Source organism: Labrus bergylta, chromosome 11 (genome assembly GCF_963930695.1).
Source record: "Labrus bergylta chromosome 11, fLabBer1.1, whole genome shotgun sequence".
NCBI lineage: Eukaryota > Metazoa > Chordata > Actinopteri > Labriformes > Labridae > Labrus > Labrus bergylta.
In genome coordinates, this window is record NC_089205.1 from 21,420,890 (window position 1) to 21,446,097 (window position 25,208).

Sequence of the window (25,208 nt, forward strand, 5' to 3'; positions counted from 1 at the left end):
CTGCACTCTTGCAGTTTTCTCAATAAAAAGGCCAATGCTGACCAGCATCTGCTGTGGCTAATAGACTTAAAATGGACATGTTCCTAATATAACGCTTTTCACAAAAAAGAAAACATCAAAGGAACTTATTAGGTTAAAAAATCAGTCTCTCTTTGTATTGTTTGTAAGTGTGCCTCAGGCTAAACTTGTAGTCTCCAGCTTTGAATTTCATCTTCTGGTTAACTGATACCAAAATGACACCTGTGTAGCCAACTGCACACACCTTACCAACCATCGCCTAAGGCTATTTTTTCTGATTGCTTGTGTCTTCCGTTTCTAACCTCCAGTCACCTTTGTTAACCTTCTAGCTTTGTACTTCAGAGTGAGTCAAGATGATTCAGGTTGAGCTTAGGGTCACTGTGGACCTGATGACCCCGCCCCCACATGGTCTGCCCCCTCCTTAAGACATCAGGGTGCCATAGATGCTGCCAGTACTGTATTGTGTTGTGTTACAGTGTCGTGCTCCTGTCTGCCATCTGCCAGTCATATGTACCACCATCTGTTCATCAAAGCAGCCCATAATGTAGCTCGCACACTGGCATGGCTGCTTAATTTAAACACTTACAGTAACTGCTGCTGATGTTTTTATATGGATTTGATGATGTGGATTTGTGGCTTTATTCTTTTTTAACCTGTTTTCCATCTGAGCTTCTATGACATACTGTAAACTGCAAATGTCTGCATGTCCCTTGTTTGTACATGGTTATTGTAGATGTTCAGAAGCCTTTTGTTGTGCACATACATCTCTTTATTTGACTTCTGCTGTCTGGTTCACATCCCTGCTTTGATCTCTGTATTTAAGCTTCTCTCTGTAACAACAGAGACATCTTTTCTTCTTCTCTGAGCCTTTTACATATGTGACAGCTCCACACTGGTCTCAGGTCTGCCAGCGCTGGTATGACATACCAGCATGCAATACGACAGCAGGCACCTCCTCCACTCACAGCACACTCATTCCTCTGGAATCTGGACTTCTCTACTAACTCTGTCATTACTACCATCTAACCAGCGTAATTACCAGCCTCGGTGTGTGTTTGTGGTGCACGAGCCAAGCCTGCGTCATGCAAACCCCATCTGAGCGCGTGTGCAGGGAGAGAGGCAGGAAGCATGAATGGGAAAGACAGGGAGAGTCAAACATAGAAGGTGTGTCCCACAGCTGAACAATTACTATATGTGAGTAATAAAAAGGCATTAAATGTCTGCACTTTATCTTCTGAAGTGTGGGCCAAAGCTGTGTGTGTCTGCTCAGGTCTTACGTGAGAATAAAGAATTAATCTCCATCATTTAAAAGGGTATTTCCCTGGATTATTTTCAATGGATTTGATTTAAAACTTTAGATCTATACACCATCCTTTCCTCATCAAATAAATATAACTTTATGGATAATTGAATATTGTGCGAGTGTAAAGTTCACAGGACTCTAACCTACTTCTGTGGGGTGTCGGGTTGAGCTGGTAGAAACGGCCAGCCGGAGGGCCGTAAGTGTGTTTTCTTATTATCACTGTCACCGATATTATAACTGCTGTGTACAAGTTTCAATCATTCCATACACCGAGAGAAAGCTATGATTCTTGTTAAAACCATTTCAATACACCCAACACAGCAGCCACAATCTATGAATCTATCAGACCACCCACAAACCAACAAGTATTTGTGATTTATTATCTTATCGGTCTGGTTATAATATTCCAACACTGTCCTGCTGCATTGGTAAGGGTACCAGCAATCAAAACCCAGTGAAAGATTTAATCCTAACACATAAAATCCATAAAGATCCAAACTATTCACAGTTTGCATCATGTCAGTTTAGAAAAAAGTGTTCACAGATTGCTCATCTATGTTCACTGATTTACAAACCGTGGGTACAGATTTGCCAACATTTTTTTTTTTCCTTAACTGAGCCTTCAAGTGCTTGTTATCAAAACTCAGCAAAACCAAGAGATAGCAGAATCACATCAGCAGCAAGCAGCTGCACAAAACATAAAAAAAAAACAGCATTGGGAGTTTCGTATCACAGACATTGCTCTACAACAAATGCATTCAAAGAGACGGCGATCATCTCTCTCTTTCTCTCTTGCTTAAGTACAGCCTAACAAAGCTTCTAGCAAAGCTGCAGAGTCTTCGTTTTGTTGTATTGATCATCTATAAGGGCAGCAGCCTCTTTCTCAGATTGACCATATAGTGGCTGTCTATAAAACGTCGTCGGCATAATTGTCACTGTTAGGCTGTGGGCTGCAGACACTCTGACAGAGGTCAGTGCAGAGAGCAGACCTCTCTCTATCCATTGCCTCCTTCATCCGACACCTCAGACACATAATGAAGCCATTCTGCAGCTCCTGCAGCTGGGGCCGGATAATCTGGGATTGGGCCTGATAGTGGATCACAGGACAGCCCTGAGGATGAGGAGAGACTCTGTCAGAGAGCATGATCAGAGCAGAAGTCATTTGCCTTAAAGTGTCTTTGGTTGTCCTGAAACAAAGATGTAATTTATTTGCACATCTGTGTGACTATAGGGGGATTTTGTTTGCTGTGAATGAGTTCTGTTGATGGTGCCCATGTGCGTGTATGAGTGAATGAGTAATGCAGTCTTGGAGCCAAAAATGAATTCAGCGAGGCCTCATAAAAGGCACTGTGTATCATAAAACACACAAACCACACTGAGCTGCCTTGACACAATGAAAAGCTCGACGGGATGCAAATTTGGACCTCATAATGAGATAGTCACCCGAGGAATCGACGTTTGTAGAACTCCCAGACACTGAGGCAGCTGGAGCGAGACAAGCAGAGATTTGTTCTCCTAACAAAAATGTTCCTAATGTCCGTTTTCTGCAAGCAGTCGAACTTACTGTAAATAGTCAAATATTGATCTCCTCTCAGCAGGCGAGTGTAACTCCTGATACTAGACCCCAGTGTCTCCAAGTGTGACAGCTACATCACTGAAAGAGGCTACATTTTAATGTGGCAAGATTTGAGTCTTAAGTGAACAGTTTACTGCTTGTGGTTGAATCGAATGATAATTCACAGCTTCTTGTCTGAAGAGTAAAAATGCTACCACTCCTGAGCTAAGCAAAACTTGGTAATGATAAACTACTCCAATGAGAAGTGTGTGGTGTGAGCGGTTGAATCACATGTTGTGGTGCAATAAAGGAATGATAAAAATGTTTCATATATCAGTCTGAATTGGGGCACATGATTGAAAGCAGGAGAACATTTGGTGTAGATTTTAAAAAAAAGACTTTGGAGGTTTGAACGGAGACTTAAGAAAATGAAGGAGCTTAAATCCTGAAATGGAGACCTCAGTAGAGAATAAGATTAGACAGAAACCAGAGAATGGAAAAGGGAATTCCCCAAAAAAGCAGCATATTGAATACAGCAGAGATGGATGGATTGAACACATTTACACATTTAGCTGGAGCCCAAAATATGAAATATGTTTAAATCCTTTTGTTCTGTTGTCACATTTTCAAACTGTCAAATATAGCAAAGACACATGGCGTTCGTCTGTTTTGCACCACTTTTGTTTTTTAGCTGTTTATGAAAAAAGACTGATGCCTCTCCAAGTCCCACAAGACCACCAGTGTAACAATTAACCATTTCCAAATATTCATTTTAATGCCATGAATCCGCTATGGCTGGGTAGGTTTCAGACTTTTTTTCTACACCAGTGACATTAGTGAAAAGAGTGAGAAGGTTGAAAGTCAAATGTTCTGAAAGAATTGCTTCTCCTGTATAATGTGTAGTGACTCTAAAAATCATTTCGTTGAACCTCTGTCTCTGTTTAAACAGGTAAAGAGTCTTTACAAGGTCACTGGATTTGTATTAAACTTGATGCAGCCTGACTGTCACATCAAAGCATGCCGCTGAGGTCCACTGAGCACTGCTCCTTCTTGCTCCATCTTGACTCGACCCAACTGCTCTATTTCTGGGTTTACCCCCACCTCAACCCTCCAGCTGTTGGGTCACTTTCTGCTTCTGCCCTTTTCCGCCTCTCTCAAAGTCCATATTCATCTCCACATTTTAAAAGTCATCGGGCTGCACTCCGACACAGAACATGGTCTATTCTGCAGTTGTTAAAGAGACAACAGTGTTTACATTGTCCCCCTGTTTGGGTCGGAATTACTTTAAGTCTGATGTTATTTGATGAAGTGTTTTTATTCTGCACAGAGCGGACACAGTGTTCCTGTGGGTGTATGAGTTTGAGTGTGCCCTGGAATGAAGAGCGTGTGATAATAATATCCCTTGTCAGCCTCCTGAAGATTAGCCTCTACGGGAGAAATCCTCTGTCACATCCCCTCACCTTATTTTCCCTCTCGCTCTGTCTTATCAGCCTTACGGTGTTTCTCAGTTTACTGACTCGCTCTTTTCTGAATTTTCCCTGCTCGGCTTTTCTTGACCCCTGTGAAGAAAATTTTGGGTGAAACACAAAAAAGTTTTCAATCTAACCAATGTTTGGGTGTTCATCATTTAAATGCTGATAATCTTGAAGGTGATTTGTTTTGATGATAGATTTTTTTTCTTTGTTTTGTCTTTGCTCAGATCTGCATCAGACTGAAAGAAGTGGGAAAAGAAGAACCGGTCTCAACTCAAGCTGGTCCTCAATGGACCATTAAGTCTGTTCAGGCCTTCCGGGTAAAAGCGATGTTTTTGGGAGCTGGAGGACGTAGCAGAGTGTGTGTGGGGCCTCTCCTCTCCCTCTTTCCCAGCACCCCTCCTGACATGGGATGCCAGCCCCCTACCTCCCTGCCCTGAGCTCACCTGGGGTGTTATGAACAGCTACAGAGACAGAGGGGTCACTTGCACCTCCTCGGACCTCCTGGATGGAGGAGGAGGAGGGGGAGGAGAGTTGCCCCAGCAAACTCCATTTCGCCACACCCCCAATGGCCATCCAGCTCTTGGCCTCACAGACCCGGCCATGCAGCCACGCTTCTCGGTGCCCAAAATGGGTGTCCGGGCTAGGATTGCAGAATGGCCGCCACGCCGTGCGCAGTCCAGGGAGTCACTGCTTGAAAACGGGCAAATCAGCAACAATATAATGTCCTCATCAGTTTTGTCATCGGACATTGGGTTGGTGCGGGGAGGAGTTGCCAGGTTGCCAAGACGAAGGTCGAAGGATGTTGAGTTTAGAGGAGGAATGTTTGGCGGGGAAAGAGGTTCACCTTTGAGCCTCAGAGTGTTTCCTCCTTTGAGACAGCGTTCCAACAGCGAGGTGACACTAAGTGAGCAAGACGAGAACGAGGTTAGTCTTCAACATATGTTCACTCTCACACCAAAAGTTTGGTTAGAGGATAAAGGGATGTTGCCTTTTAGTTCTGTGTATAAGACTACTTTACAAAACTTCCTGCACACTGTGGTGGTCATGTATTGTGTTTGTACAGTAGCATAAACATATTCTTGTTTTAAAGCTCTAAACTCATTACTTCTGCAAATCAATCCACTTTCACACCACAAACTGCTGCAGCCTAAGCTACTCGTAACCAAAACATTTTCTGCCCTTCGTTTTCCAAAGGTGGAGGTCCGTGGAGGTGGCGGGATGGGGACCCTTTTCAGAGAGTACGGCAGCACCTCTTCCATCGACATCCAGGGCATTCCCGAGCAGAGTTTCTTCGACATGCTCAGCCAGTTCCACCAGGAGAGGCCTGACCAGCGCAGCTCAGCGCCTACACGCCTCAGAGAGCTGCTGCAAGCCCAAGACTCGAGCACACCCCTACCCTCTGCTCCCTCGCCTGGTCCCACAGGGGACGACAGAGGGACGGGAAAGAAAGAGGGCGCAGAGAGAGTGAGGAAAAAAAGTGGAGGGACGGAGTCCTCGCTGGGCACCTCCTCTTTGTTCAGGAAACTTAGGAGCTCTAGCCGTGGTGATTTGGACGGAGGTAAAGGAGAGACTAATGAGGACGGGGCCTCCTACAAACCATGGATTTGCCCAAAGAGCTTTGTCCACTTTGATGCTCAGAGTATTCTGTTTGACCTCCACGAGGCGGCGGCTCAGCGGGGCTATGCTGCCCAGAGGAGGAACACTGCCACCGGGGCGTCAGCTGCTTCAGTGTCCCTGTCTGTCTCGAGATCCTCAGCTGTGACCGACCCTGTTTACTCTAGCATAGAGGACCTCACCCTGAGCCTCGACCCCGGATCCACTACACCCTCCCTTGGCTTGGCCTTGGAACCTCTGGACGGACCTCCTGGAGCCCACAACTCAAGCCCTCTGCTCCTTTGCTGCCCCCACTTCCTCAATGAGACCGGGGGCCATGGGGAGCGTAACATTAGCTTCCTAAGCTCGTCAGCAGAGCGAAGCGCTGACAGAGGAGGAGACGGACTGAGGGGTTGGCTGAGGAAGAGTAACGCTAGCGTCTCAGTGCTGGAGGTTCCTATTGAACAGCAGGTGACGAGACTGGACCGACTGAAACTGTACAGCATAGAGCATGTAGACCTGGGGGCCAGGTACTACAGAGACTACTTCCATGGAAAAGGTAACACTGAGACACCTTTACAGTCATCAGATATCTTTATCTAAATTAGTAATTGATGTGTTGATTCCAGCTGTATTTGCATGGCAACATTTTAAAACAAGCCAATTCAAATGAGTTACATAAGGCTTGAAAAACCTAAAGAAGACAATATATGATATATATTTATATTTTTTCGACATTATCAGCTTTCTCCATAGAGCCTGTTAGCATAGCTTTCAAGCAATATGGCGGATGTAAGTTTTGATTCTGGTAGTGAGTTCCCACCCACTGATCTGTGATTGGTCTGTAGCTTCAGTGGTTTTAAATATGAGGAACAACTAGCGTTGTAGTTTCAACCCGCTAACCGCAACAGCTTCCGATGATGAAAAAAAGCATCGGAAGCTCCTTTTCAGACTTAGAAATACGAAGATTTCCAATCTCAGGGGAAATGAGTGCGGGATGCACGACCATTCAAAACTACTACCAGGTTGATTCTAATGATACAAAGCTTATTGCAAATGGGTGAAGTATCCCTTTCACCAAAGATCTGAAGATGTAACTCTTTGATTCTAAGGGGTGATAGTAGCCCTTAATTTCAAAATAAGAGCACATAATAAATAGAGAAAATAATCCCTAGTGCCAGGCTCTAATGTGTATACATACTGATCCCATTTTAGACTCTGATGTGGGCCCCTTGCTGCTATCTGTATGTGTGAAATAGACACCAAGAATGTCTTCTCTTTGGTGTCATTCCCCACATTTCCTCCTGCGGCTGTTAATATCCAGCTGGGCCAGAGCAGAGTGCGGGATCAAGCTGGCAATGCTCCCAGAGTTTTTATTACACATGTACCTGCCACTGGACTGTTGGCAAACTTTGTGCTGATGATACACCACCTGCCGCTCTGCACCATCACAAGTACCACTTAACGGCGTCCACAAGGGAAGCTTTGTCTTACATCTGGTTTAAGTGTCAGAAGTAACACCTCACCTCAGAGAGGGATGGGGTGTGTGTGCGTGATTTGATGTGTGCCCGTCTGTGAGCGCATGTGGGCATTTTTTTTTTTTTTTAAATCAACATCACCTCTTCAGACAGTGTGGATGAAACTTGCCCTCGGCAGGGCATCATCTGGCTGCACCCTAATTAGTGACAGATGCTGTTAGGAGCACATGTGTGCGGGCAAGCATGTCTGTGTGTGGGTAAGAGAGAGGGAGAGTCAGGCCTGCAGCCACACAGCTAAAGGTTATCGTTCCAAAAATATATTCATCTGCTCACTCGTTTCCAACTTAGCTTTCCCCCAGAACGAAACTGTGATTGTGTGTATGTGCGTCAGAAAGCCTCGTCAAAAAGCTGACATTTTCACCACAGGACGTGGCATGGGAGCCAAACAGGCCTGGGTCTCCTCACATGTATGTTGACTGGGCGGGGGGGCTAGAGGAAGAGAACTTGTCCAGCTAGATTCCTCCCAGAGTGTTTGGAGAACTAGTCTTTTACTCCCACTCTGCCTGCAGCGTTCACATTACTTCAGCTTAGTTTGAAGCTTAAGATAAGCACGAGTCAGATTTGAGTATTATCTCCATTTATTTCATTTAGATTTTATTAAGATGGCTCAGGAACATGACCATGTGGCGTGGAGCACAAATAAATCATATATATATATATTTACAAACCAAAGCACATGCCATGACTAGTTTACAACAAAGTGTTTGGAATGGATGAATGAGTAGACATATTTGTCCCTTTATGGTTTGTTAAACTTACAGCTCAGCTGTATTTATCACTGCTCTATCTAGTCTATTAATCGTCCCTTTCTTTAGTACTCATGATCTTTTTCTCTAGGTTCTACCTTGTGTCAGCTCAATTGATTTTGTCATTATGTGACTATTGATTACTAGATAACGCGTCATTGTCTTAGTCTTGTCCTTGACTTAATGTCCCTCCTCTGTCAGTCCTGCTGACTGCACCAACACTAACAAGGATTTTTCCTTACTAGCAAATCTCTTCTCTTTGTTTTGTCTTTAAAGGTTTCATAAACCATCTTCTCTCATTTCTACTGTTGTATGTCAGTTTTAAAGTTTTAAAAACTACACAGTCAAGATGTCATACCTTGATATAATGTAGCAGTTTATGTACAATTGTTTGTTTTTCAGCATTGTAAAAAAAAAAAATCGTGAAAATCATGTTGTTTAAAGTATCGACAATTATGAGAAAAAGACAAAAAGTCCATTATAGTTTCCCAGGTCCAAGTTGATAACCAGCAATCTCTGGTTATGATCACAATGTAGAAAAACCAGGAAAAAATCACATTGAGGAGCTGAAAACTGTTTTTGTTATTATCTTTTGACAGTTTAAGGTTGATAATTTGTTTTTTAATCAAAAGATTTGGTCCAATATGCAATTAAAAAAACATCCCTTGCAGGTTTACTGATTTATTTTTTATTACTAGTTTGTAAAACTAACGGCCCCAAATATTCTATTCACCATCACGTTGGATTGAGAAAACCAGCAAACTTTCACATTTAACACAGTGAAGCAAGACAATTTTAGCTTATTTGTTATTAGAATAGTTATTCAGTAATCCCTCGTGGATCCAAAATTCGCATGTCATATCCTTAAAGCTGTAACAACCAAATTTCAGGTCAGGTGTCATATTAGCACGATTAGGAAATTACAAACCCAAAACATATCGTCTGGAATGGAGATTTATCAAAAACATGAATATTGAATAACATTTCCTCCACGACAAACTCAAATCAGAACTGTGATCTTGTCCTTGTTCCTCACCAGAGCACTCAAACTACTTTGGGACAGATGATAAGATGGGTGCTGTGGCTGTGAGCATTCGCAGGGAGAAACTGGAAGACACCAAAGACCTGAAAGACCAGTACCAGTACCGACTCATCGTCAGAACCAACGAGGTATGCACAAATTTGCGTGTGTTTGTTTGGGAACAATGATGAGTCACAATGAGTGTGCATGCTTTAGTTAATTCCTACTTTCATTTTACCCAGCCCTTCCTGGGACTCTCCTCACCCTCTTTCTGTCCCGATTTTAACCTCCCCTCTCACCCCCTCTCTGCCAGTGGAAAATTCCACCTGCCCGGTCTCAGTACAGTAAAAGCCAAACCAAACACTGGCTGCTCTTCCCAAAGCATTTGGCCAGCTCTCAGAGGGAGCACACCCAACCACTTTTCCACTCTGATGGATCAAATACTCCTAATGCATTAAGTGAGGGATTGGTGTTCATGGAGAATCAGTTAACAGTCTATGCAGTCCTTCTGAGGTCTGTTTAAAGACTTTACGAAAACAAAGTTATTCTTAATCGTTTAATTATAAAAGCACCAAACCTTTTTCTTAATCTGATCATCAAATACTAGTTTGAGTTCCTTTGGAAGAAATCGGCCAAATGTTCTTTTTTTTTCTTAAAAATATCGTGTGGGATATTAAAAGTCGTTCTCTTTGGATTTTGAACTGATGGTTGATTGAGTTCAGTATCTTTTCAGTATCTGTGAAGAGAACTAGCACCTCTCTTGCAAACATTCCTGGAGTTGAACCCAACCCTCCGATTCCCAATCCAAGTCCCTTTTGGGCTGATCTAGTGCCACCCATGTCTTGCTGTCAGTGCCTTCTAACCTCGGTCCATGTTACCCTTATTCATGTCACAATTGCCCCCATGAGGAGTTGTGAGGTAGTGACGCAGTGAGTCAAACTGGCTGACAAAACTCTGTTTGGATCTTGTTTTTTTTTTTTTTTATTTACAATATTGCTTATTTGACATCAGCAATTTGATAATTGTATTACACGTGTCAGGAAAACAATATTGTGTTTTATTAATATTTTCACCCACGTCTGAGATGAATAATTTAGTTGATCAAAGACAGTGTTTTACAAGTATTGTGCTTGCTTTCTGTTTTTTAGTTTGAATGAAACAGAACTCTTGTACTTTTATTCTAGGTTGTGTTAAAGAGGCCACACTCAGTTTGACCTACTTCACGTATCCTTAAACACCTTAAGGATTATCTATCATTGTCAAGGTCACTACTTCATCAAACAGTAAACTTTGCTCCTGTTATGTGTACATCACATGTAGTGTCTTGCTCTCTGTGGTTGGCTCTGTGTTGTTTTAGAAGGATTACATGGCTGCCTGGCTTCATCACCTTAACTCTGCTTTAACAATGAAGCCTCTCTGCCATCTAAGTACACAGAGCTCAGCTAACACACACAGCCAGCACCCCAGGCCCAATGTTCCCACACAGGAGAAGAAAAAAAAAAGAGATTGATTGCAGACTTTATTCTCTCCCACTCAAGCCGCAGTTGCTCTCAAATATCCAACCCTCTAAAGTCTGTCATTTAATTCTGTGCAACAGCGCTGACACAGCAAGGTGGAGGGGGGACTTCCTCTTTCCCCTCATCCTCCTCCCACCATCACACATTTTTTTACACACATTCCTGCGCTGCATGAAACAGCCACTCAATCCACCGTCGCACAGAAGCTGACGAGCAGAAACGACAGCTCCATAATTCTCAGTCGAGTGTCAATCAGGCTTCATATCTCTGAGACACACCCGAGTCTCTGAGGTTCAACTGTCTCTCCGGCCCCTTCCAGCTCCAGAGTCTGCCATGCATTTTTAATGAGGCTGTGTTTGTGTGAGTGCAGTGAGGAGGAACAGCCCGCTCCTCCCTCACTGTATCTCAGGTTATTACAGTCTCACTGTTTTGAAGCAGGTCAATTTCCTCTCACCGGGGAGCAGCACTCTGTGGCAGCACAATACTGAGCAGAATATTAATTCACAATACCACTCAACTTCAAATCTTCCACACAGAGCACTCTCACAGGGTGTGTGTGTGTGTGTGTGTTTGATGGAGTGAGGAAGTGTAGCTTCAGGGCAGCAGGGAACTATTATGAGGAGTGAGACCATCCCTCATCTAATGGACCCATATTAAGCGCCCAGGCTACTAATCATCTCCCCTCCATTTCCAGAGGCGTACTGTAGCTCATCTCCGACTCTGATCTTATCAATAATTTTACTTCATATGCTTCATCAGCTTTTTCAACAGTATTTTACCTGTTTGTTACATGGAAAAAAAAAACAGAAAACATTTCAAAAGATGCACTTGTTTCTTGACACTTGGTTATGTATGTCTGGTTATGTATCGCTATTAGTTTAACAAGAGTGTTTCTGTCGCCATATTTAGCTTGTGACCCTGCGAGGCTCCATATTAGAGGACGCGGTCGCCTCTACGGGGAGGCACGGCACAGTGCGGGGTCTGCCACTCAAGGAGGTGCTGGAGCAGGTCGTCCCCGAGCTCAGCGTCTCCTGCTTGAGACTTGCGGTCAGCGCGCCCAAAGTCACCGAGCAGCTCCTCAAATTGGACGAACAGGGAGTGAGTCTTCTGCCTTTGTTTGTATTTTACAAAATGTAAACGTTGGTCTTTATTTTCTTACGTTCAAAGTTTATCTAGCAGCAAATGACATATAGCTTCTGCTACAGTGGCATATGGTTTGCTAGGACAGTTCGTCTTTAGGTTTCTGTTATCTGTATCACTTATTTAGAGACGGTTCAAAGTGCAAAGTAAGACTGAGAGCAGTGAAAGCTGAGTGAAGCAGGGAGGGTGTGGTGTGTTTAAGCATGAGTGTGCAACCATAAAAGCTTTAATGATAAGTCATTTTATCTCACCTTTTGATTTAATGGAGGCTGAAGTACAAGGCAGAAGTAGTATGATAAGTTGTTTTTGTTTGTGTAGGTGGTTTATAGAGATGCTTTAAGTGCATCCAGATCTACATTCTTACCTGTTAAATCAACGTTGTCATTAAGTTGACTAGAAAGCTCAGACTGTTCTGTTTGCATGTGGGGATTCAGTAATGTGTGTGTAAATGTTATCTCTCTCTCGCCTCATAGTTAAGTCAGAAGCACAAGGTGGGCGTTCTGCTGTGCCGTGCGGGCCAGAGCACCGAGGAGGAGATGTACAACAACGAGGGGGCATCGCCCGCCTTCTCTGCCTTCCTGGAGCTGCTGGGGGAACAAGTGCTCCTCAAAGGATTCACCAAATACGCCGCACAGCTCGACACAAAGAGTAGGACCTCCCTAGAGCCCACTTTCACACATTCACTGCAATACTCTGTCACATGTCTGATTTAACACCTGAGTCACTATGATGATGAGTCACATGTTCAGGTGGATGCTGTTAGATAGATTTACTTCCATTTCATCGTATAAGGCTCTCTTTAATAAATTTATCAATTATCATCTCCTGTTTGTTGAGATAATAGAATCAGTTTATTAAATTATAAAACCATGTGAGAGGAGCCTGTTTTCATGCAGTCAGTTGTTAGCACATACAGCCAGATTCCTCTGATAAGTCATATGAGCAAATAGGAATTCAATAGAAGTCCAAAAAAGCTCTATCTGTTGTCTAACAGTGAGGGTACTTATAAAGAAATTGGTTTAGAAATTTAGCAGAGAGAGGATAAGAAGATACCTTCAGTCCACTATCCATTAGTTTTACACACAGTTGCAGCCTCGTGTTTTCTGAGTCAGAAGTAATAGCCCAGCCAAGCCATGTGTCATTAAAGAAAACTATCTGTTTGAAGTGTTTGTACTAAAATCAGCATCACAGTGAACACAGTCTCTCATGTCTCCAGCGGACTCCACAGGCACCCACTCCCTGTACACCGCCTACCAGGGCTACGAGGTCATGTTCCACGTGTCCACCATGCTTCCCTATATGCCCAACAACCCCCAGCAGGTGAGAGCTTATCAGCACCTTAACACAGGACTATCAGCTGGGCCTGTTACTTTAGTCTCAGAGTAACAGTGTTAACAGCTGTGAAATCATATATATTCATCCATTCAAAGTCATTCTGTTGTTGTTACCTAAAGCAGTGCAGTTTGCTGCAGGTAGTAAACAACAGCAAGAATCCATCAAGTGGAAACCTGTGACTTGTGTCAGCCTCTTCATGTAGTATCTTTTCCCTCTGTTATTCACTCTGTTTTTTTTGTTTTCTTTAAAGCTTTTTTTTTGCTCGCACTCTCTCTCTCTCTCTCTCTCTCTCTCTTGCCTTTTCTTTCACTCTCTCTGCCTCTCATTCTTTAACTCGATCAGAGCTGGGTGGGGTTCAGTAGTGAGTAGTCTCTTTATTTTCTCCCTCTTTTTTTTTCTACTTTAAATAAAGCAGCCTTCTGCACGTGGTCTTCAGGGTGCTGTGTGTTTGCGGCGTGGGCTGCATTGTGTGAGTGACCTATGTGTACGATAACACTCCATGTGGGTAGATTTTAATAGTTTGCGTAAGTGTTTGCTTAGAGAGGCTCACACATGTGCTCAGACCGGGTGGGGGCTTTGGGTTATGGTACACACTTTGAAATATGTCAGCGCATTATCACAGAACAGTGCACGCAATGGAGGAGACATTAGTCTTTAACATTATGAGGTGTTGTGGGTGTATCTCCTATTATCCTATCAACGGCAATCTTTTGTTTGGAATTTTTTTCACAGTTACATCATCTTGTTAAACATCTTGTAAATGTTGGGTAAACAAGGAATAAGAGGGTGGCACCTTTTTTTACTGGGAAAATTTGATGTGTCTCTGAACCGTTCACAAAGTTATCAGCTCTGACATCATCAACTGTACTTTAATAAACTGCACAATAACTCCATCCAGAGGTCAGGAGACAGCAACAGCAAGAAGGTTTACTTGCTTGGATGAACCACTAGAGGGCAGCATCTGACACTAAAAATAACCTGCAGATGATGGAAGCAGCAGAAGAAATGTAGAAGAAATAAACACTGTGAGGGCATTCAGGTTAGGAGAGAGCTCTTGTATGTCAAGCGGCTTTAATGTTCAGTTAATAACGGCTGACTCATTGGTATCAGAAACAAGTTGAATTTAAAATGGAAAATAAGACATTTGTTCTCCAAATATCCATCGTCAATGTTTATAAGGACTTCTTCAAGCACAATCATCCAAATCATAAGTAGTCTCAGTCAAAGTGCAGGATGCTCCTGTGGCACCATGCTGCAGCACGTGTGTATCAGAGGCCAAACAGTGGGCTGGATTACATAATTGGTACTTTCACACTCCTCTCTGCAGATGAAGAGGGAATTGGCAGGCACCACAGCACAGACTCACAGCCTGGACTCTGCACCATGTCTCCTACACAAACACAGATAGACTGACAATCCGGCATACACACAGGCACAAATAGCCCACACAGAACCTGACAGAAACACATTACATAAAGAGCTGTTCAGTGAGCATCTCAATGTCTCATTTCTCTTGTCAGACTTTCTCAGTTGTTGACTGAGTCAGTCATGTCAGAACGAGTGATGTCATTTAATTAATTTGTCATTTTATCTCTCCTCTCGCTGCTCAGCTCCTGAGAAAGAGGCACATAGGGAATGACATCGTCACCATAATCTTTCAGGAGCCGGGAGCGTTACCTTTCACCCCCCAGAACATTCGCTCACATTTCCAGCACGTCTTTGTTATTGTGCGTGTGCACAACCCCTGCTCTGAAAACACCTGTTACAGGTAAATAGAAGACAACAAGCACATGTTCATTTAAGGTCTTTACTCTTTGGTACCAAGGTAAAACAATACCATCTCTGTTATTTTAATTAGTGATAGTATTGTGGAAAGTACGGATGCTTAAAAAAACCAAGTGCAGATCTTTAGTGGTTTATTTGACTTAAAGAAAGACAACGCTGTCTAAGTTGCACAAACACATCGGCAACATTTCAGCACTGAAGCGTTGCCAATATATTTTTGCAACTTAGACATTGTGCAGGAGTTGGATTGCATTTTTTTCTAAAAATAAGAAATGATCTAGTACTAAGTGTATTTTTGTTTCAGTGTTATCGATTCACGATTGTTAGTATATGATTTTTTTACGAGTATCATATGGAAGTTTAAAGTTCTGATATCTTAACCCTACTCACTCTTTAAATCCTTTCCCTTCAGTGTTGCTGTAACGAGAATGAAGGATGTACCTCCTTTTGGTCCACCCATCCCCAACGGTGTCACCTTCAGGGACCCAGAAACCTTCCGCAACTTCCTCTTAGCCAAAGTCATCAATGCCGAAAGCGCAGCGCACAAATCCGAGAAGTTCCACACCATGGCGACACGGACGCGGCAGGAGTACCTGCGTGACCTGGCTGAGAACTGCGTAACCAGTACGCCGCTCGACTCGGCCGGCAAACTTAACAACCTCATCTCCCTCGCATCCAAAAAACGCGAGCGCGCCAAAGCAAGAGAGGGGGCGGAGCTTGGAGCTGCGGGAGCCGTCGCCTGGAGGGTCCAGGCCCAGGACTTCAGTGGAGGTGGGACGGAGCTCCCCTGTGCCTTGGGCTTGTCAGCTGAGTACATCCTCCTCACGGACTGTTCCACCAAAGAGGTTGTGTTTAACTGTTTCTGTGCCGATGTCATTGGCTGGACACCGGAGCGGCTGGCACTGAAGATCTTCTATGGCAGAGGAGACCACATCGCAGTGCGAGTACCAGAGGGCTGTGCACAGGACATCAGGGAGGTGGTGCAGAGGTTGAAGGTGAGAACTTGTTTAGTATAAGACGATGGTGGCGACCAGAGCAGAAAATTCAATCCTCTGTGGCCTTTTAGGCGCAATGGCACATCCTATTTAGGTTTATAGGGTTTAAAACTCGACTTTAAGAGTTTATTTTGGAGTTCTCTTGTGGGAATTGACAGGCCCGCCCCTAAAAAAAGCAGTTCTTTAGCTTCCAGTTTTCTCAAGTCTAGACTTGTAATTCAAAAATATGTCTCCATGCATTTTAGGGATGGCCTCTACTTGGGGAATGCAAATCTAATTATCTTACTGTCATGTTTGAATTTTGTTTTTAATAGACAATGTACCATTCTTGAAAACTTGGAATTGCATGACTGATGTTTTCCTTTTGAAATAATAATAGCAACTTTGAAGCTAGAAGTAGGGATGATGTTTGGAGTGGCCTGAAAAACAACAAGAATACATTTTTAAACTTTAATCCAGACTGTTTAGATTATCATTTAAGAATGAACGCATGCAGATTCTCTATGCAACTTTAAAACTCCCTTCTCTATGAAGTTATGCAACAGCTTCCACTGGCTGATGAGAGATTTAATATTGTGATAATCCCGGTTAAATTTGATGAATTAAATGCTAGGAACAGGAGATTTTCTGGAACCAAGTGAGCTCTTTGTTAATCCAACAGAAAAAATGGAAGGAGTTCATCCTTCTAAAAATAACGAATGCATCCATACTTATATGTATCAGAAGGCTAGTTGAAACTGTAACGGGTTATCGCATGCTACTTGTGTTTATAGTAATAATGTTGTTGATGAATATCAGTTTTAACAGCCTTAATGTATGTCAATGGTTGTATGTTAGAAGACACCAGGAGTCTGTTTGAGTCCACACGTATAATAATGCTGTCATGTTTATTTTTCTATTCTTATCTTTCCCTATGCTTGCCAGTCTTTGACAGTGGGATGTGAGACAGTGGACATGACTCTGAGGAGAAACGGACTCGGACAACTGGGCTTCCATGTTCGCCTGGACGGCACTGTGGCCGAGGTAACGACAAAGGACCATCTGCTGCGTCAGATCTCAAACTGAAACACAATCTATGAAGATCCTTGGCTGCACATGACTGGCTTGTTTTGAAGATTTTTTTTTGTGGATTTCTCTCCCAGGTTGAGGAGTACGGCTTTGCTTGGCAGGCCGGACTGAGACAGGGCAGCCGGTTGGTGGAGATCTGCAAGGTGGCAGCAGTGACGCTGACTCACGAGCAGATGATCGACCTCCTGAGGACGTCGGTCACTGTGAAAGTGGTCATCATACCTCCATATGAAGAGGGCGGGCCTCGCAGGTGTGTTAGAGTCAGCATGCTGTGCTTCTTGTGTGTGGTTCTTTTTCAAACGGCTGAGGTGGATACAGAGGTTGTAGCAGGAGCTGACAGCATATGAGGGCGCAGAGTAGAGGTGGAACAAAATATTGGTATAGCAAAATATCATCGTCCTACAGTAACACCTGATACAAATATTGAATTGCTGGTGGCAATGTGCCAAATATGAATATTTTAATTTATAAATAATACAACACTCTACACAGACATTCCTGACCCAACACATGACTCCTGGCTGTGGTATGACATGAATGAGGGTAATGTAAAGTTGATTGCAGGATAAAAGAAGAAGACAGGGGATATCGTAGGACAGCAGTGAAAAGAAATTAAAGAAAGAAGCATGATAAGAGGTCAAACTGACTAATTGCAGTGACATAAATCCTGCACTTTTTGGGTCATATTATTTTCTTAAGTTAGTCAATATTATGATGTATCGTCATTTAATATCACTATTATTATATTTGGCCGGCAGTGACTTAGACTTGTGTTGGGAACCGAAGTGTCGCCAGTTCAAGTCTCGTACGGACCAAGGCATTGTATTTGAGACTGGTTGTTGGAGAGGTAGCAGGTAACTCCAGAGCAGTGCCGAAGTGCACTTGAGCAAGGCAGCAAACGCCTAACTGCTCTGATACTCTTTGGTGTGAAGCCCCTCCCTCTGATATCCTCTCAGAGGTAACTGCTTGTAAATGTGTGTGTATTCCTGGTCTAGGTAAATAATGGAGTGTAAAAACAGAATTCCCCCTCTGGTTTTGATAAAGTGTGTCTTCTTCTTCGATACGATTGTCTTCCTATGTATAGGTTATCGCAGAATCACTGTATTGTGATATGATGGTTTTGTATCTTTATATCGTTTTGTGGGTCACCCTCTAATTCCCACCCCTAGCGTAGAAGTCGGAGTGGAAAGACAAGAGCAAGCACAGGACGCTCCTCACTCCAACACACAAAAGCATGGATGAGAGAGTGGCTAGACTCCAATGTTCGGAGAGGATTTTGTGTGGGAGTGTGTGAAAAGAGGAAGCGAGCGAACACAGAACGGTGATGTGTTTCAGGAGGAAAAGGCAAAACGAGGGATAGAGACAAAGAGAAAGAACTGAATTGTTTAAATGCAAATTCTTCTTATCTTGTCATCTTGTTCAGCTCATGGTAGCCTGTTTTTCCCCCCATCTCCCACAATCCATTTCTTCTCCATGCCGTCATCCTTTTCCAACCTTTCATCTGCACACAAACGGCCTTGAAAAAAAAAAACAGAATAAAGAGGCCATATGAGGCACTGGTTTGCTGTCACAGTATGGTAACAGAGGTGAGGAAATAACTACAGTGTGTACTAGAGTGCTTCTGACTGAAACGGGGTCCTAAACACAGTAATTGTGGCCTGCTGTGTGCTCGCACAGCGGTTAGATTTCTTTAATGTTCAAGGCAGTTTAATTACACCAAGTTAAATCCCTTTGACACACACACACACACACGCATGCAAAAACACACAGACTCTCTCTCTCTCCCTCTCTCTTGCTCTCAAGTAGCAGTTGATAATTAGAGTCTTGTATTTCAACCCCCCCCCCCCCCCCTCTCTCTCTCTCTCTGTCCCATTTGTGTGCCAGGCAAGCAGATTGCATGAGATTAAGGCCTGAAATCTGCAGAGGGAATAAAAAAAGAGAGCACCAAAAATAAATAAAGAAAGAAATGAGTGGAAGTGATTAATTAAAAATGCATGCCTTGTGCAAATGAAAAGGACTGAAAAGAGGGAGAGAGAGAGAGAAAGGGGCAGGGATGAGTGTATGGAGCTGAAGAGGCAGAGAGACGATTGGTGAGGAGGACGTGTTTCAACACCAGAGAGAGAGAGAGAGAGAGAGAGAGAGAGAGAAGTGGGTGGGCGAGAGACGGAGAGAGTTGGAAATGCTTTTCTTTCACTGTTCTGAATCCACTGCGCACATGCAAGATGGACGCATACAGTGGAGAAAAGGTGTGATGCTGTGGTGTGTTTAGCCAGGTGTGTGTGTGTGTGTGTGTGTGTGTGTGTGTGTGTTTGGAAGCTCCAGCTGTGAGTCACCTTTTACGGTATGATGGAAGAAACTCTGCATGTCAACATGTGTAGGCTAAGCTTCCTCTGAGGTTTGTACTCGCTTCTTGAGGTGTGTGTGTGTGTGTGTGTAGGTCTGGGCATGTACTACTACAGATACTGGTTATGTTAGCCATGTTTTTTCATTGATCAATATGCCTTGATACATGTTGTGTTTCTGTTTATTGATTTTTTTTGTTATTGTACATTTGTTAAACACATCTTTTTCTGTTTTCTAGGAGTGTGCTTATTTCAAACCGACATGTATATGTGTGTTTTATTTCAGACAATTAAACTCACAGATCGAGGTCTTTATGTGAGCCTGGTCTGAGATTAACAGAGAGTTTTGTATTTGTATTAGATTTGGCGTCTGAAGCAATACAGTTGTGGTCATTATGATTTAATTCATGGTACTGATGATAATCATTTATTGAAAATTCAATTAGTAAAGTGCACATTGATCAACATAATAAAAACCCATTAATGTAAATATGCCGGAATTAGAACATTAGTTCAACTGTAGTCTTATTTTAAGGGGGGGATTTATCATTTATTCAATGAACATCAAAATAATCTGCAGCTGTTTTTTGAATATTTAAATGTACATGTCCTCTTCCTTACATTTGAAAATACTGTAATAGTTTCTTGAATCAAAACATTCCAGTGTCCTCATCTCTCTCTCTTTTTTTTTTTTAACTCTACAGCTTTTCTCTGTTGTTGTTTTTTTTTTTTTTTTTAACTCCCCTCCTGTCTAGTTTCACAACACAGTGATTTTGCTCTAACTCCTCACCTTGACACCACTTCTCCTCTGCTATCATCACCCCTCTCTCTCTTCCTCTCGGCATTCGTCTCGTCTTGAACACTTTCTCCATGCATATTTGATGCCTTCTGCCCAGCTGCAATAGACTGTCTGAATTAAATAATAATGATGTGTAAAAGATATGTGCTGGATATAGAGGCTGCTATGAGACAATGACAATTGAGTTGCTTTACCTCCAGATGGGGGTATGGTCACTTTGTCTGCTACAGCCCTCTTGTTTCTAACAGACCCCCCCTGTATGTTTGTTCAGGGGTTGCACTGAGGAGTATGAGATGAAGACCATGGAGCAGAAGCCAGAACCTGAGCCTCTGGCGGCAGGATACAGACCATCTCCTCGCTCCACGTGGAGGTGGGACAGCCCACCAATTCCTGCAGGGCTCCACATTGCCCCCAACGCCCAGCGCTGGGCCCCCATGGGTCCCCCGCCTCCTCCACTGCCACGCTCACACAAGGCCATTATGTCCGTTCCCTACAGGGAGCCCCAGCACCTCAACTCCAAGAGGTGAGACTCAGAGACGCTGATTTGTTCACATTAAAATTACAGAAGACACTGCACTGGGATTCTTATAACATAATTCATTAGCAATAATAAAGAATATTCATATTGAGACTGAATGTACTTGATGTCTTTGATACTCCTGACTGAAAAAGACGGAGTGAGATTGTTTATTAAAAAGCACATATGTACAGTATAAGATCAGCAAAGAGTTAAGAGGAAGGTTAGAGACTTTGTCCACTGGGTCCAACATGGACAGAAGTTTTTAGTAGATGATTGATCTATGGCTCAACAATGCATTTTTTTAAATTAGTCTTTTGAAAGAATGGCTTCTAAACTTTTTTAAGGTTATAAGGTTCTAGTATTGCCTTTTTCTTTCTTGGTTGCTAGCCAGTATCCACACACACAATACTTTAGCCCCTACTAAAGTCAATGACGACAACCAAATCCTGGCACCTTCCATTTAAGAAATTCCTTTTTCTATTTTTTTTTTCAGTGTGCTTTTTACGTAACTTCCAGAATGACTCCTATTTGATTTTCATTGCCTAACTCATGTCTTACCTCCTGGCTAACAGTCAGCCTGTTTGTGTGCCCTCCAGGCCTGTGAGCTACCCAGAGAACCACTATAGTCTGTCTCCTGCGGGGGGCGACAGAGTGCTGGCCTACAGAAACCCCTCAGCCAGCTTCTCCTCCCCCTCCTCAGGCCTTATCGGTCTGTCCACGATGGGGCCACCTGGGATCACACCAGGCCCCTTCGTACGCTACAAACCCTCACCTGACAGGTGTGTGTCTGTGTCTGTGTGTATATGTGTGTGTGTGTGTGTGTGTGTGTGGGTGGGGTGTGTTTGTATAGCCTTTTGTTCTCCTAGCTTTCCTCCTTCTCTGTTTGATCTTGATTAAACATGTCTAATGTTACTCATAGAAACTGTTTTGTGATCTTGAGTCATATCTTCTTTTCTTAAGACATGCTCAATAATGTGGAAGATTCAGGTCTGAATTTAGACATGTACGAACACTGTGTCTCTGTGAGGAAGGATCTGTTGTGTGGGCAGCTCTTCCTCACAGTGTGGAGGTTGATAACATCTCACCCAACCAGAAATGCGTTTTCACCACCATCAGGAGGCAAAACAGAAACTGAAATTGTCCTCTGCTCAGTCAAATGTGAATTCTACATTTCAAGTGCTTTGAATGTATGGAGTATGAATATGTGCTTGAGTTAATTTGACTCCTCTCCTTGTTTTTCCACGTATAACTGACTGTGCATCAGTGTGTTTATTAATCAACCCCCACCTCCTATGGTCCATCTGTGTAGATATGGAACAGGACAGCGCCCCCTGCTGCCCTATGAGCCCCACCTCAGTGTGGACATGAACTCCAGTGGAGAGTCTTCCTCAGGCTTCACCAGTCAGGAGAGCACCATGGAGCGCTGCAAAACAGGTACATTAACCACAGATTGACCCTCTTTTTATTTTATTAATGTGCAACAAGAAGAGTACCTGCAGCAGTACTTTAAAGTACCTTAAATCAAGACTAACAAAAGACTGAATGACTACTTGTGTAAAAGAGTTTGTTTATAGTGATGAGCCTACAGGGAATTTACACCGATGCCTTAATTTAATGAAACATTTTGCTGCTTAGTAGTCACTTATTTCCCTCGGGAGATGGTAGAGCCAGAAAAACGGAGCTAAATTAGTTTGAGTTAATTTTGTACTTGTACCCATCGGGTGATCAAAACATGACTCCATAAGAATAATATTGTTTCCCTCCGTCTAACGGAATATAAACAAAGATCAGTTTTTCTTAAAATATGTGTTAAAATGTGGCCACAAAAGAATGTGTTTAAGGTCTTCAACGACAACCGCCGTCTCTGTATCTGAGTGTAAATGTGCAGAGTTAAGTTACCACAGTGTAATTCTGCGGCTTGTTGGCTGGGTTGTTTAAATGTGCTATAAGCATTTAATCCTCTTTGTGGACCATGGAGGTTCAGTGTAATTTGCTTTAATCCTGTGAGTGTCTGTATGTGTTTCTGTGTAGAGCCCCTCTGGCATGTCCCCGCTTCATCTTCCCGGGGTCCGGGTGCTGGAGGAGGTCAGAGGAGACAAACTAGACAGGATGTCCCGGGTAAAGACTCTCCAAACAGACACTCAAAGGTCAGTCTTGTCATCACCACGTGTTATTCGTTTTCCTTACTCGTCTCGTTGCCTCTCTGTGTCTTAATGTTGGCTTCTTGTCCTCTGCAGGGTGAGACTCAGTACTCCAGCCACTCCAGCAGCAACACTCTGTCTAGCAACGCCTCAAGCGGCCACAGCGACGAGCGCTGGTTCGAAGGAGGAGCCGGAGGGGAGCGAGGAGGCAGCGGGAGTTGTCTTATCGACCCAGCTGACCCGGACCCAGACCTTCTCAACAAGGGGGGGTCGAACGACAGCGGCATCGACGCCTCAACGCACTACAACAACGCTCGTCAAGGAAACGTGTCAAACAGCCAGTCGCATAAGCCCATGCACTCCTTCGTCACCTACAGCGGCATGCAAGAGCTGTCTGTGGGAAGGAGCAGCGGCGGGGGAGAGGTGAGGAGAAGAGAGTCCTCCCCAATCATACCAGCATCAGCCAACCAGAACAAAGGGTACCTGACGAGGACATTCCCGCCTCCTGGCTCCAGTGCTGATAAAATGGATGCTTTCAAACCCAGGTGAGAAACAATGAGATGCATCTTTTAAGGCGTGTTTTATGAAGCTCATAATAACTCAAATGAATCTCAGATAGTGACGGGACAGATTCAGCTCACTATACTAGAACGTTTTACAATCATATATCTCACAGTTTAACGCTGCTTTGCTTTACGGAGAATGAGCATACTGGTCATGACTTTAACAGGTCAACTTTATGAGGAATCTTTAGAGAATGAATCAGCGAGCAGCAGGTATTCTCAGACACTAGATCTCTTTTAGACTATAGTGTGATGCATGGACATGTATATTTGAGAGGCACATTAGGGATTAAAGCAGCTTTAATCCTTGTGAAACATACAGATCATCATGTGATCTGCTGGTGGACCTGTCCCCCCCACCCCCACATCATGGATACATGCAGAGAGTCAAATCTCTGTTTGTTGGATTACAAATATCTGCATCTTAACCCTGAGTGCCATAAAGGGATGCTGCAGTCTGTGCTCAGTGTGTGTGTTGGACCATGAACATAAAGTAGACATAGAATTACATTGAATGATGTAGGACAGAGAATGATACATCACAAGTTTTGTTTTGCACACATGTAGACATGATAGTGTTGTGAGGTGAATGCTCACACTTCCATAATAATAAATAACTTGAAGTCATTTACTTGACTTGTTAGTTTAAAGTTTTGGAGCAGTAGAGAATAGGTTCATTGAATCAAAGACATTTAAAGTTGCTTGATAGATGAAGTTCATAAGTCTACTGCTGTCATTGGTGTTATTTCAGCAGTCTGATGAATAGAATCAGTAACGTGACACTGTCTTCATTGCCTGATTGATGAGGAGGAGATAAGGAACATTTTTGCTACAAGAATTAGTAATGCCAAAGACACAGGTAAAAAAAAGTGGGAAAAATAAATTCAGTTTTAATGGAGTTGAGCATTATTTTAAACAAATGTCTGTTTACTCTAGTTGAGGATATCAGCACCACTGTCATGTGTGTTATTTTTTTAATGAGGCTAAGGCCCAGTAGGTGGTTAGCTTAGCTTAGCTTAAAGACTGTAAACAGGGTAAAACATCTAGCCTGGCTCTGTCCATTTTCATGAAGACCTCTTCGGGCCCCTCTGTTTACTCACTAGTTAACACACCTAAAAGGGGTTAGCTATGCTGATTGTGTGTCTCAAAAAAGGTTGAACTTTTCCTTAAACTTTCTGTGATAGAAAATGTTGACTATCCATCCAATAAAAAATAATTTAGCAAAGGGGTTATTATGAAACTATTTCCTGTTAATGTAGTCCCCGCCCCCCACAAAGAAGTCATTGATCTGTTCAGATTTTCTGTTTATTTCTTCCTGTGATCTTTTTTATGATGTAGTAATCACACGTGTATCTGTGTGTCTTGTCCCTCCACCCAGGGCCTACACACCCCAGGGTTACAAGAGTCCAGCAGAGAAAGCTCGGCCTATCCGAGCAGCTACCACTACGCCAACTTCAGCTCATTTAAGCTCCACCCCTCTGTCCAGCTCCGCCCCCAAGTCCTCCTGGACAGGGAAGAGCAGACAAACTGCCTGGCAGGGTGACGACAGAGGCCCATCACCTTTAAATGCAACGACATCCAGTTCAGACAGCAACAGCAGCAAGAAGTGAGTTTCTGACGGAGAACTTTAACTAGGAAACATGCCTCTACAAATGTAAAGGCTGTTTCCCGGGTTTGATCTCCACCTGAGCAACAATTTCACTTCTCCCAACATCGAAATCTTTTCCTACTACAGGCCAACATGATAGAATAAG

At 43.3% G+C, this 25,208-nt stretch overlaps 1 protein-coding gene across 2 annotated transcripts in view; it reads left to right on the top strand.

Annotated features, from left to right (window-relative positions):
• Positions 1-25,208, top strand: part of sipa1l3 (signal-induced proliferation-associated 1 like 3) — a 65,787-nt gene that overhangs the window by 34,468 nt on the left and 6,111 nt on the right. For both annotated transcript variants that reach the window (XM_020636103.3, XM_020636104.3), the window contains exons 3-18: positions 4,576-5,275; positions 5,546-6,503; positions 9,268-9,398; positions 11,676-11,864; positions 12,380-12,554; positions 13,123-13,226; positions 14,852-15,009; positions 15,439-16,021; positions 16,946-17,044; positions 17,164-17,339; positions 20,502-20,753; positions 21,347-21,529; positions 22,060-22,184; positions 22,782-22,897; positions 22,988-23,436; positions 24,833-25,060. In XM_020636103.3, the coding sequence (XP_020491759.2) occupies positions 4,805-5,275; positions 5,546-6,503; positions 9,268-9,398; positions 11,676-11,864; positions 12,380-12,554; positions 13,123-13,226; positions 14,852-15,009; positions 15,439-16,021; positions 16,946-17,044; positions 17,164-17,339; positions 20,502-20,753; positions 21,347-21,529; positions 22,060-22,184; positions 22,782-22,897; positions 22,988-23,436; positions 24,833-25,060 (4,397 nt within the window). In that variant the 5' untranslated portion in view covers positions 4,576-4,804. The remainder of the gene's footprint in view (positions 1-4,575; positions 5,276-5,545; positions 6,504-9,267; positions 9,399-11,675; positions 11,865-12,379; positions 12,555-13,122; positions 13,227-14,851; positions 15,010-15,438; positions 16,022-16,945; positions 17,045-17,163; positions 17,340-20,501; positions 20,754-21,346; positions 21,530-22,059; positions 22,185-22,781; positions 22,898-22,987; positions 23,437-24,832; positions 25,061-25,208) is intronic.